At 45.1% G+C, this 16,802-nt stretch overlaps 2 protein-coding genes across 2 annotated transcripts; one reads left to right on the plus strand and one right to left on the minus strand.

The window, feature by feature from the left end:
- Positions 1-723: 723 nt before the first annotated feature.
- LOC108556674 (apolipophorins) lies at positions 724-14,027 on the plus strand. Its single transcript, XM_017912886.1, has 5 exons — positions 724-826; positions 3,593-3,960; positions 4,027-7,721; positions 7,778-13,706; positions 13,779-14,027. The coding sequence occupies exons 1-5, from the start codon at positions 751-753 to the stop codon at positions 13,800-13,802; spliced, it is 10,092 nt and encodes a 3,363-aa protein (XP_017768375.1). The 5' UTR covers positions 724-750; the 3' UTR covers positions 13,803-14,027.
- A 205-nt stretch (positions 14,028-14,232) lies between these two features.
- LOC108556673 (arylsulfatase B-like) lies at positions 14,233-16,799 on the minus strand (the record flags this gene model as incomplete). Its single annotated transcript, XM_017912885.1, has 5 exons — positions 14,233-15,496; positions 15,548-15,836; positions 15,889-16,046; positions 16,211-16,478; positions 16,535-16,799. Coding segments are annotated over 5 exons (1,426 nt in total), but the record flags the coding sequence as incomplete, so codon positions are not given.
- Between the last annotated feature and the right edge of the window lie 3 nt (positions 16,800-16,802).

Genomic DNA, 16,802 nt, shown 5'->3' on the forward strand with positions numbered 1-16,802 from the left:
ATAAATAAATAAATTGGTTACTTGATTTTCGATGAAAATAAAATCGAAAATAAAAACAATTGTTAATTAATCTCAAATTTTGTTTTCTTTTTATGTTGACAACTAAACTTTCAGCTTTTGTTTCATATTTTTCAATTTTGTATTTTTCAAGTTATCTAATTTCAATTTCGTTTCTGAAAACAGATGAAAATGTGAATGCTCACAAACGATATCATGTAAATTACGTAATTTTGAGGATCGTTTGTCGCCACTATTTGTTGTTCAACTTTCCACTTGAAAAAACTCGATCGAGTTCAAAAACGCTGATACGTTCAATAAATATTTGCTAATCTGTCCAGCTAAATTGGACAATAATAATGAAGTTTTGACAACAAAAACAACAAAAGAATGCAACAATAGCAACCGTTGTTTGAAACAAAAATCAGAGGCGTTAGATTCGAATCGATTGCAATGTTTTGATATTAACTGTCACTTTTGACAGTTCTTTCACTTCTTTGTTGTGTGAAAGGTCAAAGTGTATGCAAGAGGTAACAAAGCCAGAGGCAGAAGAACAAGGATAAGCGTATGTCTTATCTCTCTCTACACAAGTACACATTTGTTTGTTTTTCTCTTGTTGTCTTTCTCGGAACGTTTGTATCTGTGTGTGTGTGTGTATTTGTGTGCGAGTGTTTCGGATTAGTGGATAGGGTCTGGGTGGGGGTACTGTATATAAGGACGTTTTAAGGGTGATTACGGTCAGTCCAGTGCATAATGGCCAGACTTAGCCCGATGAAAGTGGGCTTGGCCCTGTTTGTGATACTCGCTGTAGATTTCGTCGCATCTGACGGTACGTACTCTATTTTTTTTTTCTTCAATTTTTTCATTTGTCAATTGTTTCGATTTTATTTTCATCGAAAATCAAGTAACCAATTTATTAAGTTTTTCTTTCCTGTCAATTTTGTAATTTTTGTTTTCGTCGAGTTTTGATTTTGCTTCAATTAAAACTTTTCAATTTGTCAATTTCTTTAACTTTTGTTTCTTTTCATACTTTTGGTTATGACAATTGACGTTTAACAATTTTTGTTCTGTCTTTTGTTCTAACTTCAATTTGTCAAATTTGTTGTATATCTATAGCTTTTGTTTTATACTCTTCAATTGTTGTACTTCAATTTTTTCGTTTTGTTTAATATGTCAATTTCTTATGGACATCTTTTGTTTTTGTTTTCATGATTTTCTACTTCTCGCTCAATTTATATCTTACAAATTAACAAAATTATAGATTTTTTTTGTTTCGTTTTGTTTTTCGATCCACAAATTTCTATTCTTCTGATTATCAACAAAACAAAAGTTTCCTTAATCAATTTTTTTGTAAAAAAAAAAATAATAAAATGAGACGAAATTGTCGAAATTTTTCATCTTAGAAAGAAATTAGTTGAAAGATAATCAAGAGATCAAGAAAATGAAGATGATTAAAACAAACTAACTTAAGTGTACTTTCAAATTGAATTTAACAAAAAAAAAAAAAATATCAAACAGGCTAAAAACAAAAGAATCTAATAATAATAATAAGAGGTTTAGAACTTGAACGAGAAATGTGAAATCAAATTTTCTTTCCTTCTTTGTTACAAATAAATTAAGTGTAGTTTAAAGATCTGCTGGAGGTGAAGATTAGATAAGGTAATAATATATTTATATACAAAATTTCCAGCGAAGATTGCTGCGAAAAACAGTTGATAAACGCACAGAAGAAATAAAAGAAGCAAACTACTACTATTCGCTTTCTTCTGTCTTTAAAAATAGATCGCGTTACTAAGGCGATCGCGTCGCCAATCAAAGTCAAATGTGACTTTCAGCTGGAGATTGACGGACGCGGCGAATGCAAGCGAGCAATTTTCTAATCAATTTCAGAAGAAGGAAAAAAATAAATGCATTTTTGAGAAGGAGAAACGAAGAGCGTAGAAAATCGTATCCGGTTTGAACTTGAGTAATTTAAAACATACACAAAAAAAAACAGAAGAAGATGTGAAAACAGTTGATAACCGCGAGTCCGTAAATATAAATAATCCGCGTCGTTCGCGCATCATTATCGATGAGATAATACTATTTGTTTGATGAAACCAACTCAATATTTATAAAAGGAAAAAAAAACGAAGACGTCGGGTCGTGATCTCTTGAACTTGCAAACATTGATAATGAGCGGATTTGATTGGATTCGATGATGGTCATCCGGTGGTGGATTGATGATGTTGAAGAAGAATACAAGACTTTGTTTCTCTTCTCGTTCCGTTCAATCAACTATCAACTTGGAATTACCGTTAATTAACGCAATTGGCGATGGAAGGATGATCTGCGTTTGGCCAGCAAACGTTCGTTCGTTCGTACATCGCATCCCATATTCCTGAGAACTCATTATCCAATTCAGCGCTAAATTGGATCCGTTTAATAATGTAAAACGGTTACACGCCGTGAATCAACTCGTCCATTATTATACCATTATTATTATTATTGTTGTCCGCTCGTTCCAATTAGCCAACCCCGACGCGCACTCTCGCCACCATCCTCCTTTCATTCATCTTCTGTTATTTCGATTTGCTTTGTTTTTGCCATGGTAACGCATCTTCAATGATCCATTTTGTATTTATTTTGTTTCCATGGTACCTTTCCTTCAGGATCTTCGTCGCATCCATTTTGTTTTTTTTGTTTTTTTTTTCGTTTGTTTTCGCGCAAGATGCGATTATCATGCCGGATGACCCCACGATTATCGCGACCACCGAAATAACATTATAGAAAATAATCCGTGCAGTCCTTGAACTTAGCCTCAAGTTACTCCCGTCGCACATTTCGAGTATTAAACTTTGCGAAAACACGGTAATTTTTAAATTCAACCCAACAACTGTATACTTGATGCACGCATTTTATTTATTAAAAATAATCACAGATCCTAATAGAAAGATCAAACAAAAAAAAAATCTACAATTTTGTTAATTTCTAAGATATAAATTAACGAATACCAAAGTAGAAAAACAAAACAAAAGATGGACATAAGAAACTGACACATTAAACAAAACGAAAAACAAAATCTATTGGAAGAACAAAAAACTGTCGGATTAAAAACAAAAGTTGTTAAACGTGAACTGTCACAAAGAAATTGACAAATTGAAAAGTTTTAATTTAAGCAAAATCAAAACTCGACGAAAACAAAATTTACAAAATTGACAGGAAAGAAAAACTTAAGAAATAAATAAATAAATTTTTAAATTCAACCCAACAACTTTATACTTGATGCACGCATTTTATTTATTAAAAATAATCACAGATCCTAATAGAAAGATCAAATTCATATTTTTTTTTTGAAAATTTACTTAAATTTCAGATTGAAATTTTTGAATTAAATATTTTCTTTTTGTTCAATTTTAAAATATAAATCTAGTAACCAACTTCAAATTGACAAATTTGCAATCTTTTGTTTTCTTTACGTTTATTTATGTTTGATGTTTCTAAGGAAACTGTTGTGTTTATGTTTTTGTTTTATTTATGTGACATTATAATTTTTCTGACGTTTCTGATTGTGATTGAGCAATTGTTGTAATTGAATTTTGATTGTTATTTGCAGAAAAATGCCGCACCGGATGTAATGGCGTCACCCCGAAGACGTTCAAGTTCGCGGAAGGTACGACGTACAAGTACAACTTGGAAAGCAACGCGGATATCTCTCTGTCGAGCGCGGAAGGACAACAATCGAGCACGAAATTGAAGGCGACCGTTCTTCTCACCCAACAGCCGAACTGCAATCAGGTGTTGAAGCTGCAAAACGTGCAGGTCTTCGGCAGCGATGGCAAGAAACACGGAGGAATTCCCGATTTGGATAAGGCCATCCGCCTCAACTTCCACGACGGTCACCTCGAGGACATTGTCTGCGCGGAACCCGGAGACAGCCAGAACTCGTTGAACATCAAGAGAGCCGTAGCCTCTCTCTTCCAAGTAAGTTTTATATTGTTGAATGAATGTTGAAGATGTTGATTTGCTAATGTCTTGTTGTTGTTGTAGGCTGCTATGAACCATCATCATGAAACCGATGTGTTCGGCGTGTGTCCCACGGACATCCATACTCGCAAGGAAGGAAACATGTTTATCATCACGAAGAACCGCGCTTTGAACAGGTGCTCGCATCGCGAGAACGTGAAGCACGACTTCATGGCTACAGCGTTCAACCTCCACTCCGAGATCAAGTCGAGTCCAATTCTGAAGGGCGATTACAATGCGGAGATGCGCATCAAGGGAGGAATCCTCGATCACGTCCTCGTCACCGAAAGCTACCTCTACCTGCCCTTCTCCATCGGCAAGAACGGCGCCAAGGCTTCAGTGCAAACTAAACTCCAATACGTCTCGACCACTAAGGACGCGGCGAAGAACAAATGCACCGAACCGAAATCCGTCATCTTCGAGAACCCTCATCCGGTCGTCTCACAGAAGAGCGACGTGTCTGCACTCGTGCAGGCCGTCAAGGATACCGCGAACACGATCGGCGTCACCGTCGGTGAGAACACCGCAAGCAAATTCTCCGGTCTCATCAAGATCACAGCAGCAGCCAAGAAGGACGATCTGCTCGCCGTTTACAATCAGATCAAATCCGGAGCCGGATTCAGCGATAAGACCGTCGCCAGGAAGACGTTCCTCGACGCCCTCTTCAGGGCCGGCACCGGCGAGTGCATCGAGGTCGCCATTGAACTGCTGAAGAACAAGGAACTCTCCGAGCTGGAGCAGAAGATGGTCTACTTGGGCATGGCCTTCGTCAGACACGCCACTCCGAACTCTATGACCTCAGCTGGTGCTCTCCTCGATCAACCACATCTTCCGCGTGAGGCTTATCTCGGCGTCGGCACCTTGGTTGCCCGCTACTGCGCTTCGCACGACTGCAAGAACGTTGACCAACTGAACAAGCTGACGCAGAAACTTGTCGGTAAACTGAGGGACGGCAAAGCGACCAACCGTGAGCAGGAAAACGAAATCATCTCCGTGCTGAAGGCCATCGGCAACATGAAGCATCTCTCCGACACCGCCGTCAGCAAGATCATCTCCATCGCTCAAGATAAACGCAACCCGACGAGACTTCGCGTCGCCGCTCTTGATACATACCAATCCGACGCTTGCAAGGACAAGCTCAGGGACAGCGCCATCAACATCTTGAAGGACATCCAACAGGATTCCGAGATCAGGATCAAGGCTTACCTCGCCGCCGCCAAATGCCCGAACGGTAAAGTCGCCACCGCCGTGAAAGCCGTCCTCGACAACGAACCCAGTCTGCAGGTCGGCGGTTTCATCGTCGCTCACATCAGGAATCTGAGGGCTTCCGCGAACCCAGACAAGGAACTGGCCAAACGCGAACTGAGCAACATCAACACGATGAAGCGTTTCCCGATCGACCCACGCAAGTACTCCTTCAACTCCGACTTGAGTTACTCCTTCAACACTTTGGGTCTCTCCAACTCCATCGAGAGCAACATCATCTACTCTCAAAACTCGTTCATGCCGCGTTCCAGCAACTTGAACCTCACAACCGAGATCTTCGGACAGAAGTTCAACTTCTTGGAGATCGATGCGCGTCAGGAGAACCTCGATAAACTGTTGGAACACTACCTGGGACCGCTCGGTCTTCTGAGGAACAAGGATGCCAGCGATCTGGTTAACGCTGGTAAGACGAACGCGGAGAAGATCTGGAAGCATCTGGGAGATCGTTGGGGCAAGACCAGGAGCAAGAGATTCGCTCCGAAATCCGAATTCGACACCATCGGCAAGCAGGTGCAGATCAAGAGCCACGAACTCAACAACGATCTCGATCTGGACATGAGCGTGAAACTGTTCGGCTCGGAATTCCTCTTCCTCAGCGTCAACGAAGATGCTCATAAGTACACGCCGGATGTGATCATCGACAAGATTTTCGACAGCCTCGACTCTGGAATTAAACACGCCAAGAACTTTGATCACACGTTGCACTCCAACATGATGTTCCTGGACGCCGAACTGAGCTACCCCACTTCCATGGGTATGCCACTTCGTCTTGCCGTTGAGGGAACTTCCAGCGTGCAGCTGAAGGCGTCCGGAAGCATGGACATCAACGCTCTCTTGTCCGATGACAAAGACACAATTGCTAAACTCACCATGATTCCATCGGCTAACATCGAGATCGTCGGTAGCATGATTCTGGATGCCGCCGTCATGGAGAACGGTTTGAAGGTGACCTCTACTCTTTACACCGCCACCGGTGGAGCCGCCGTCTTGGAGTTCTTCAACACCGCCAACGGCACCGACGTCAAATTCAGTCTGCCCATCGATAAGCAGCAACTGCTTTCCGCCAAGCACGAGGTCGTCTTCACCTCCAGAGAGGTCGGCCACGTCGAACACCAGACCCCATGCAAATTCATCGAGAACAAGGACTTCTCCATCTGCTTCGATCAACTGAGCCCGATGATCGGTCTCACCGCTTGCGCCGAACTCAACGGACCCAATCCGCAACTGAACCAAGGCGTCAGCCTTCCGTTCCCCTTCAACGGCAACTCGAAGTTCGCTGTTTGGATCGAAAAAGAGATGCCCGTCACCTACCATTACCGCGAGAGCGTGCTCTTTACATCCGATAAAATGGGATTGGAATTCCTCTGGGAAACTCTCGGCGAAGACAACAAACCCAAGGTCAGCCTGAAGATCGAAGCTCAAGCTATGCCTGAGAAATTCATCATCGCCACCCTGGATTCGCCGATCAAGAAGATCACCGTGGAGAGCAGAGTTACCGATAGCGACAAGGAGAAGTCCTTCTCCGCCAAACTCTCCCACGACGGTCACGAGTATTCCGGCAAATTGGGTGTGGGCATTGCGAAGGCAGGTGCAAAGTCCACCTACACCCCGCTCATCCAGTACAAGACACCGAACGTGCAAGGCATCCAGAAGTCTCCGTACACCGTCGAAGGAACCATCACCGGTGAAGAATCCGGAGACGACAAGAAGTTCACCTTCAACAATGTGAGACTCGTCTCGCCGGACCGTAAACCGATCACCATCACCGGAAACGTCGGCAGGAAGGCCGGCGCATACTACAGCGACATCTCCGTGAGCGATGGTTCCAACTCCGGCAGCTTCAAGGGAGACGTCAAGGTCATCGAAAACACCATCAAGGTGAACGGAGAAATGAGCAACACCATCAGCCCGATGTCCAACTTCAAGATCAAGTACGATCTTAATCGTAAAGAGGAATCCGTGAGCAGCGATTTGATGGTCGTTCACGGCACCGATCTCAAATCAAAGAAGAACGTCATCAAGATGAAGAATTCCGTGGAATGGGGAAAGAAGGACAGCGACTTATCTCTGGTCACCAAGAACTCATTCTCCTATCCTCTGATCGGAGTCTCCATCAAATTCGACGTCACCGATAAGAAGAACCTAATCGGACACGACATTGAACTGCAGTACAACAACATCAAGGTCGGCACCGAAATGGACTTCAAGACTGACATGAAGAACAAGGGCGATTACGATTTGGAGTTCGAAATTTACGGTTTGGACAACAAGTTCGAGCTGGATTCTAAATGCGAGGTGCAAACCGCTGGCAAGTACAAGGTCGACAACAAGGTCGAACTTAACGGAAAGAAGATCGAGGTGCACGGTATCGTCACGCACAAGGTGAAACCCCATGACGTCGACGTCGGAGCCAAGCTCACCGTCAAATGCAACCAACACGCTGAAACCATAAGGTAAGTCAAGTCAATAATAATGATTCACTCTTAAATTAACCGTTTGTTGATTGCAGCGTTGATCACGCCTTGGTCTACGTACCTGAAGACCTCAAGACCCACCTGAAGATCTCGACCCCGAGCAACGTTTTCGTCGACTTTAACCTGAAGGCCGCCAAAGTGTCCGGTGCCAACGGACACATCAAGATCAGCCTTAAAGACATCCTCAATGTGAACGGTGAAATCAAGGCAGACAAATGGAACGGCAAAGCCCATCTGATCGTCGATCTGGTCAAACTGCAGCGCAAGCTGAAGACCGAGAGCGTCTTCAAACTGATCGCTCCAGTGTACAACGTCGATGTATCTTTCTACCCCAACTTCGAGAAGGATAATAAAAAGATGATCGTCTCCACTCACAACCAAATCAAGGAGGGATCCGTCGACTCGAAGAACAGCGTCGATGCCTTCGGCAAGAAACTCGAGTGCAACGTGAAGGGCAACATTCAAGGAAACCCCAAAAACGACGGCAAACTCTCCGGAGACATTGAACTGATCCTGCCCAATGACATGTATTTGGCTGGTAAGATGAGCCAGGAAGCGCACATCGTCAACGGCATTGGCAACTACAACGTCTTCTACAACGTGGAGCAACGCAACAACAAGAACGCCCCAGGCAGGAAGGCCAGCGTCAAGGTCATCGCGAAGGAAGTCAACCCAAAAATGCACACATTCAACTTGGACGTGAATCTCGCGCTGGACGATAGCAACGGAAAATCTCTGAACAGCGACTTGATGGTCGTCAAGACCGAAGAACAGGACGGACGCCGAAACATCGACGTGAAGGGAAAGACTTACGGTTCCGTCTTGCACGATCCGATCAACTTCAACCTCAACTCCAACTGCAAGGATAAGAACGTCAACTTCCAGATGAACACTCAGCTCACAAAGACGAATTCGTTGAGCTTGGAAGGAAGTTACGATCTCCGCGGTGAAGGCAATCCTCTCTCCGGCAAAATCAATTTAGATGTGAAGACCGACAACCCTAAACTGAAGACCGTCCAGGCCGCCTGCTCCGGCAAATACCTCGCCAACGATGACATCTTCGAACTGGAGGGAAGCAGCAAACTGTTCATCGACGATGACGGATCCGTTCCGGACGCGACCGTCAACATCGAATCAGAAGGTAGCGTGAATTTGGGCAAAGAGAACGGACAGATCAAGGGTCTGCTGAAGTTCCAAAAGGCCGATCCGATTATCGTCGCTCTCGGCTACGCCAGGACGAACGCGAACGGAATATTGAAAGGGCAAGCGGACGTTTCTCTGCAATACGCCAAAGGGAAGAACTTGAAAGGAGACTTCTCTGTCGTTCACGTCAGCAAGAACGAAATGCACTTGGAGATGAAATTGAGCACACCATTCGAACACGCCAAGCTTACGACCATCCAACAGAAAATCACTAGATCCGAAGACAGAAAGCACGCGGCGACGCACATAGTGTTGACCGTTGACGACAAGAAATACGTTATAGAAGAATCGTTGGACAACACCGAGACTTCCCCCGGCTTCCTGATCCAAGTAACGATGCCTGATGGTAAAACCGATAAGATATCCGTCAAGATCAACAAACCAAATCCGACCAAATTTGGCTCCGAAGTTATCGTCGCCCTGAACCAATACGATTTCACCTTCGACGGAACCGTCGACGCTAACATTGAAAGTATCGAAGATTTCGCGCTCACCGTCAAATTGGATTCTCCCAAATTGAAGATGGACAAGATCGTGTTGGAGGCGAAGAACAAGCACAACAAGGCAGCCAAAGAAATCGAAATTCACGCGACCGCAAACGGAAAGAACATCATCAAGGGTAGCACCAAGTACAAGACGCGCGACGAAGGAGGCAAGTACATCGCCGAAGGATCCGGAGAGTTCACGGTCAAGGATCAAAAGCAAACCGGTAACTTCAAGCTGATGAAGCAGACCCTCGTCATGGACAAGAACGGAGAGCAAGGTTTCGAGATCTCTTTCGACGCTGTCCTCGGCAACAAGGCCGTCGACGCCGACCTGAAGATGAGCAACAAGCAATTCAGAGTGATGAATTCCTATTGCGAAGAGAAGAAGCAGTGCGCCCACTTCGAGGTCGACTCGAAATTCACGAGGATGGACATCAACGAATTCCTCCATGAACTCGAAGTTAACGTTGATTTGAGGAAGTTGGGACTGTTGCACGAGTGCGGTTTGAAGGCCGTCACCTCTCGTAAGCAACTCGTTTTGGATCATACCGTCGACTTCCACTTCCAGAGCCAAGAGAACAACAAGTACCAGTACAGTCTGTACTTGCACCCGAAAGAAGCCGGAGTTTCGTTCACCACTCCCAAGAGGACCGTCGCGGCTGAAGCTCATCTGACTCTTCCAGCCAAGAACAACAAGGGACCGATCAAGGGTGAATTGAACTTCTTCTTGAACAAGAAAACCGACCCAACCAAGAAGACCACCGTCTCTATGCAAATCGAACATGTCGGAGATGACAAGAAGGGAGGTGTCAACGCGGACGCCAAGTTCAGCACTCCCGGTCTCCCCAAGGAACTCTCCGTCTCCTACAAAGGCAAATACGATGTGACCGCACGTCTCCTCGAATTCACCGCCCTCGTCGACGTCTTCGGCAAGGCCAACCAGAAGATCCACATCACCGGCAACAGCCAGGTCAACAGGAACCCCGGCAAATACTCCTACGAATTGCACGGAACAGCCAAGAGCCCAGGTCTCGGCATCGATCTCATCTACGACGATCTCATCTACAGCTACGACGCGAAGACGCACGAGTTCGCCAGCAGCACGAAACTGGGCGGCACCGTCAGCGGAAAACACTGCATGAGCGAGTTCCAATTGGAAGTCAATCAACACAAGATCCATCATCTGTTGAAACTGATGAACAACGAAATCTACAACATCGACTGCAGGATGCAGCTGTCCAAGGACGCGCAGATCGTCGACACCGAAACCAAGATCTTCGGCCTGAAACCGACCACCTCTCACCTCGAGATCAAGCAGTTCAACACTCTGAAATTCGTGTTGGCACTGAAGGAGAACCCCGGTAATCAGTTGGTCATCAACTCTGCGTTCATCCCCGGACAAATCGCCGATTTCCGTGCACAGATCGGATCCAACGAACTGATGAAGGCTTCCGTGAAGCTCGACGAAGCGAACTTCCTGAAACCCGAGTACGGCATGAATCTGGAACAGATCAAATCTCAGGTGCTTCAACCCGCTCAGCAGGGAGTCTCGAACATGCTCAAAGAGAGTAAGGTCGTGTCCGGAAAGTTGTCCGACGATGCCGCCGCCTGCACCAAGCATTTCGGAGAGCTCATCAAGAACAACATGCCCGACATGAAGCCAATCCAAGAGTACTACAGCAAGGAATTCACTAGCCTCAAGGAGGAACTGAACGCCGACAAGACCATCCAACAGATCGCTGAATTATTCAAGGGAACTTTGGGAGCAGTCGCTAAGACGATGTCCGACATCATCACCAAGTTCAACGAAATCACCGCTCAATCCGTTGCCACCATCAAGGCTAACATCGATAAATTCGCTCAAATCTTCGAAACTGAGATCATGCCGAAACTGAAGCAGGTCATCGATAGCTTCTTGAACATCACCACCGGAATCTTCGAGAAGATCTCCGACGTCTTCTTCACCGTTTTGGGCAAATGCAGCGAATTCCTGGACTCCCATCAAGCTGAACTCAAGCAATTGGCCACCTCCGTTTCGAGCATCAGCCACGATTTGGGTCGTTTCCTCAACTTGAACTACGAGAGAGTTCGCACTTTGGTCGTCGATACCGTTAAGAGGATGTACGAAGAGATCAAGGCTCTGCCGTTGTACGAGGAACTGAAGAACAAATGGGAAATGATGTTCAAGGATTTGGGCGGCGTCACCGAACCGCTCATCAACATGATCAAGGACGCTCTCGGCACCCTCAAGGATGTCCTTCCAAACGAAGACCTCAAAGAACTGATCAGCTCCATCACCGATTACATCGAGAAGAAACTGAGGAACGAGAAGGTCGACGATATGGCCGCCCTCGAAGCGATCGTGAAGAACATCGTGAAGAGCGTGAAGAAGTTGGTCGCACAGTTGAACTTGCACGAGTACAAACTGATCGATCCGTCCGCCTTCGTCACCGATCACGTTTACGCTATTCCCAGATTGGTCGCAGCCAGATTCTCGCCGCTCCACCATCTCCTCTCCGGAGAGTACGGCATTGATACGCTGAAGGAAAGCATGTACGGCATCAGCTTCAACCCGAAGTCGTGGGTTCCACCGTTCCGCATGTACGCCGTCGTCGTTCAAGGACAGCACATCTTCACCTTCGACGGAAAGCACGTCACCTTCCCAGGTAAATGCAACTACTTGTTGACCCGCGACGCCGTCAACGGAAACTTCTCCGTCGCCGGCACCTACACCAACGGCATCATGACCGCCATCACCGTCACCGACAAGACCGACTCGATCACCATCAAGAAGGGTGGACAATGCATGCTGAACAAGGACTCGACGGATTTCCCGATCCGTCGCAGCCAGATGGAAGCTTTCCGTCTCTACACCACCGTCAACGTCGTCTCGAAGGCCGGCATCAATGTGCGCTGCGACTTGCAGCTCACCTCGTGCGTCTTCAGTGTATCCGGTTTCTATCACGGACAGTTGAGAGGTCTTCTCGGCAACGGCAACAACGAACCCTACGACGACTTCACGATGCCCAACGGCAAGATCGTCACCTCCGAGGCGGATTTCGGAAACTCGTACAAGATGTCCCCGCAATGCCCGACCATCAAAACCGTCGATCACAGCGCCCACCATCACGCGCCGTCCTGCAACAAACTCTTCGGCACCGATTCCAATCTGCGTTTCTGCTTCCCGTTCGTCAATCCGGACAACTTCAGGATGGCCTGCGATCACGGCGTCGCCGCCGGCGTCAAGGACACCGAAGAATCCGTTGCTCTGGGTTACGTCGCCGCCTGCTTGAGCAAGAACATTCCGATCAAGATGCCCGCGGAATTCATGAAGTGCCGGAACTCTGATCAGCCGAGGGACATCGGTGATAAGTTCTCCGTGAAGGTTCCGGCCAAAGCCGCCGACGTCATCATCGTCGTCGATCAATCCAAGAGCAACGAGGCCATCTACAAGGATCTGGTTCAACCGATGGTAGCCGATCTGAACAAGGAGTTCGCCGCCAAAGGCATCAACGACGTCGAGTACCATCTGATGGGTTACGGAGGTGAGCACGGAAATTATCCGTCGCACTTCACCAGCGGCGGAAAGATGAGCTGGAAGGGTAAACTGCCCAACATCAAGTTCGCCGATTCTCCGAATAAGAAGGACGTCGATCTGGGACACGAGAAGGCTAACCAAGCCGTCGACATTATCAAAATGATCAAGGATGAGATCGTCCTGATCACCGGCGCCAAGGCTCAAGCTAAAGCGTACTACGAAGCCCTCAAGTATCCGTTCAGGGCTCACGCCGCGAAGACCTTCATCGCCGTCACCTCAGAACCTTGCCAACCCGCCAAGATGGCGTTCCTGCAGAAGGTGCACGCGATGATCGAAACCGAACCCAACGTGAACATCAACCTGATCACGCCCTTCAAGGATTTCAAGCTGAAGGACGCCAAGGTCACCAAGGGAGTCATCGGTTTCAACGCTCGCAACGTCTTCACCTTATCCGACGCCAAGAAGAAGCCGGAAGGTACTTCCGAGTTGCACAAGGATCTCGAGTACGAAGATTTCTGCGTCGACTTCACCACCAAGAACGACGGCAACGTCTTCGTCGCCGACAACTTCGTCAGCGCTAAGGGTGCCTCCAAGAAGCAGTACGTCCAGTCCGTCGCCCATAACATCGTCCACCAAATCCTCAGCGTCGAGAAGGGATACGACTGTGAATGCTCCTACACGGACAGTTTCACCGCGTCCAACCAATGCCACGCCGTTTACAGCAACGCCAAAGAAGTCGTAAGTACAGAAGTCGATCATCATCAAAACTGGATCAACTAATCTAACTATAACATATTTTCGTTGTTGCAGAAAAAATCTCAAAAGAAGAAGTAAGCGTCAGGCGGCAGCAGCGATCAGTTCAACATCTTTCTCGCCTAATTAAGTAACATTTAAGAAGTGATTATAAAACATACTAACAACTATACACGAACAGAAAAGCTTTCTTAGTTTAAACGCCGATACGAAAAGCAAACATCACACACTAAGTCGTGTAATTAATGTATAATTTAGACATGTATCAAATAAATATATACAAATAAAAATACAAACCACAAACAATTATTTTCTTTATTATTTACTCCCCAAATCTAATTTAAAAAAAAAAATTAACAGAAAATTCCCAAGTTTTTCGAAACCGTATTCAATGTGACAATTTAATTACAAAGTTTTTTTTTAACATGCAACATTCGTAGTTTTTTTGAAAAATTCATTGAAATCTCATTATAAGGAAACAATAAACTACTCGATAATGTGCACACTTTTATTTTATAGTTTCAATATTAACTATTTAATGTAATGCACGCAGTTTTCGTGAAATTAATTATAAAACATTATTTATTCGACGATTAAAAAAAAATATTTATTTAACGTCGAAATCAAACAGTCCGAATGATGTCAAGGCGTTTAATTTTGTTCGTTGATGGTTTTGTTTCAACGCTTTCCATGATTTTACGTTTGTTTAATCATTAAAGACGCATAAATTTGTTTTACAGCCGAAGGTATTAAGATAAAACTTATCGCCTTAATTAAACCTTTTCCGTTTCCGTTCCTTTAAGTCTTATATAAACGTAAAGTGCAAGGAGAGATGTGTTAATTCTACAAAAAAAAACTTGCAATGAAATTAATCATATTGTTCTGCCTTTTGGCCGCAGGTACGTCTTACAAATTCTATACTAAATGTTTATTTTGATCGTAAATTCGATTTGAATCTTTAGTGTGCTCAGCACCTGTCGTCGAGGACGCGAAAGAGTTGAAAGAAGCAGCAATTGGTGAAGATGAAAAAGAGGTGCCGATTGGTGAAAATGAGTCTGGTTCAAGAGCTGCGGCGACTGCAGCACCAAATCCGTCGTTGCTGAATAATTTCCAGAACCTGCTGACGAATTTCACGAGCAACATCCCCAATCCTTTCGACCAAACATCTTCAGGGAATCAAAAGCAACCGACTCTGATCTTCCAAGGATCCGCAACTCTGGTCGTACCGTTACCGCAGACCCCGTTCAACGGAATCACGCAGTTACTGAACATTCCCAACGGCTTAACATCTCTTTTACCTAAGAACTAACTTATGATATAAATAATATCTTAAACGCTCCGAGTATTGTTGAACCAACAACCGTCTTCGTCCAACCAATTGTACCAATAACCTCCGCACCGATCAGGATTCGATTCCGGATGGAAAACGTTAAGCTGCTGCCTCACCCTTCCCGAATCGTACTCCCGCAATCTCTTCAGCATCGCTTCCAAAATTTCCGGTTGCTCCGCGGAAACGTCTCGCGATTCGCACGGATCCTTCTCCAAATCGAATAGGCAAATCTCGCCGCAAGGCGAGAAATCGCCGTATCGTGGCCTGCAATTTGTTTTGGTTGCCTGGCGACGTAACACAAACAGCCTCTTGATCTGACTCAACATCATCCAATTGAGAGCCATGTTCGTGTTGCTAAACAACACTTTTCCGATGCTGTAACTAGGGATCAACGTATCATTGATTTCGCCCCAATATTGGCTAGCTTTCTCGTCCAGATATTTTCCTGCGTTTGGTTCAAATCAACAAATTATGAGAATAAAACTATTACAATTACCTTTGATCAATTTGTATTTGCCTTGGATCAGACCGGAATATCCCAGTTCCTCGTCGATGTTCAATAAAATCTCCTTCCGTTTTTCCAATTTACCGCCGTTCATCAACTCCTCCCATTGGTTTATTCCATCCGCAAATAAGTTGTCTTTACCACCTGCCGCCGCGTACAAAGTTGGTGCCCAATCTGTGACGTGAAATAAGTTCTTGTAGATTCTTCCTCTGTTCTTCAGTTTACCGCTGTAGAGCATCGCCGGTACCCGGACGCCACCATCGAAGAGACTCATCTTCATCTGCGAAATGTTTTCTAATCAGTTTTTATTCGATGGTGTTACGTTACTTAACTCCTCGAAACGGAAAGTTTGAACCACGATTCTGGTAAGTTCCGACTGTCGGTGCGCCGTTATCCGAAAAGAAGAGTACGATTGTGTTGTCTAAGAGTTTCTTGCGTGATAAAGCCTTCACGATTTCTCCGATTGAATCGTCCATTTTCTCAATTATTTCTGTAGAAAAATTAAACTTTCTGTTTCAAATTAACAACAAAAATTACTTAAATATGATGATTATGTTCTTGTTTAAATTCCACTTGAATATGTATATTCATAGTCTTCGACTATGTGTATTAGATAATAGGGAAATTCATCAAGGTCTAGTACATTTCAATTACCTGCGTACATTCGCCTAATTTCGTCCTCTATATAGAAATAGTTGAAATCGTTGTCTTGCTTATTGGCCACCTCCAGAACACCATCATTACCACCTATAGATTTCCCAGTGTGTCCAGCCAAATGCGAGACAACGAGATGAAGAGGTTTACCTTTCGGTTGATTCTCGATAATATCCAACGCTTTCCTTGTCAGAAGATCAGTTACGTAATGCCCGGTAACGTTGGGTAACGGTTGATAATTGCTGTAGAAGTTCTGTCCAGTCAGACCCTAAAAATAGTTGAATTATTTTAATTAGTATTAGCTTTGGACAATTAGCAAGTGACCTTGGTGACTAGGGAATGATTGAAGTAACCGATGAAGCCTTCCCAGTAGCCGTAATGCGAATCGTAGCCGTAACTCAAAGGTGTGTGCGATTTGGAAGCGGATCCCAAATGCCATTTACCCACCAAATGCGTGCTGTATCCTAAACTTTGGAGGGCTTTTGGTAAAGTGGGAAAATCGTGTGGAATAGATCGAATCTCTCCTGGCAGTATGGGAATCCCCTGATATCCGGTGCGAATCGGGTAACTTCCGGTTAAGAAGGCCGCCCTC

The sequence above is a fragment of the Nicrophorus vespilloides genome, unplaced genomic scaffold (assembly GCF_001412225.1).
Source record: "Nicrophorus vespilloides isolate i.1.1-1 unplaced genomic scaffold, Nicve_v1.0, whole genome shotgun sequence".
NCBI lineage: Eukaryota > Metazoa > Arthropoda > Insecta > Coleoptera > Silphidae > Nicrophorus > Nicrophorus vespilloides.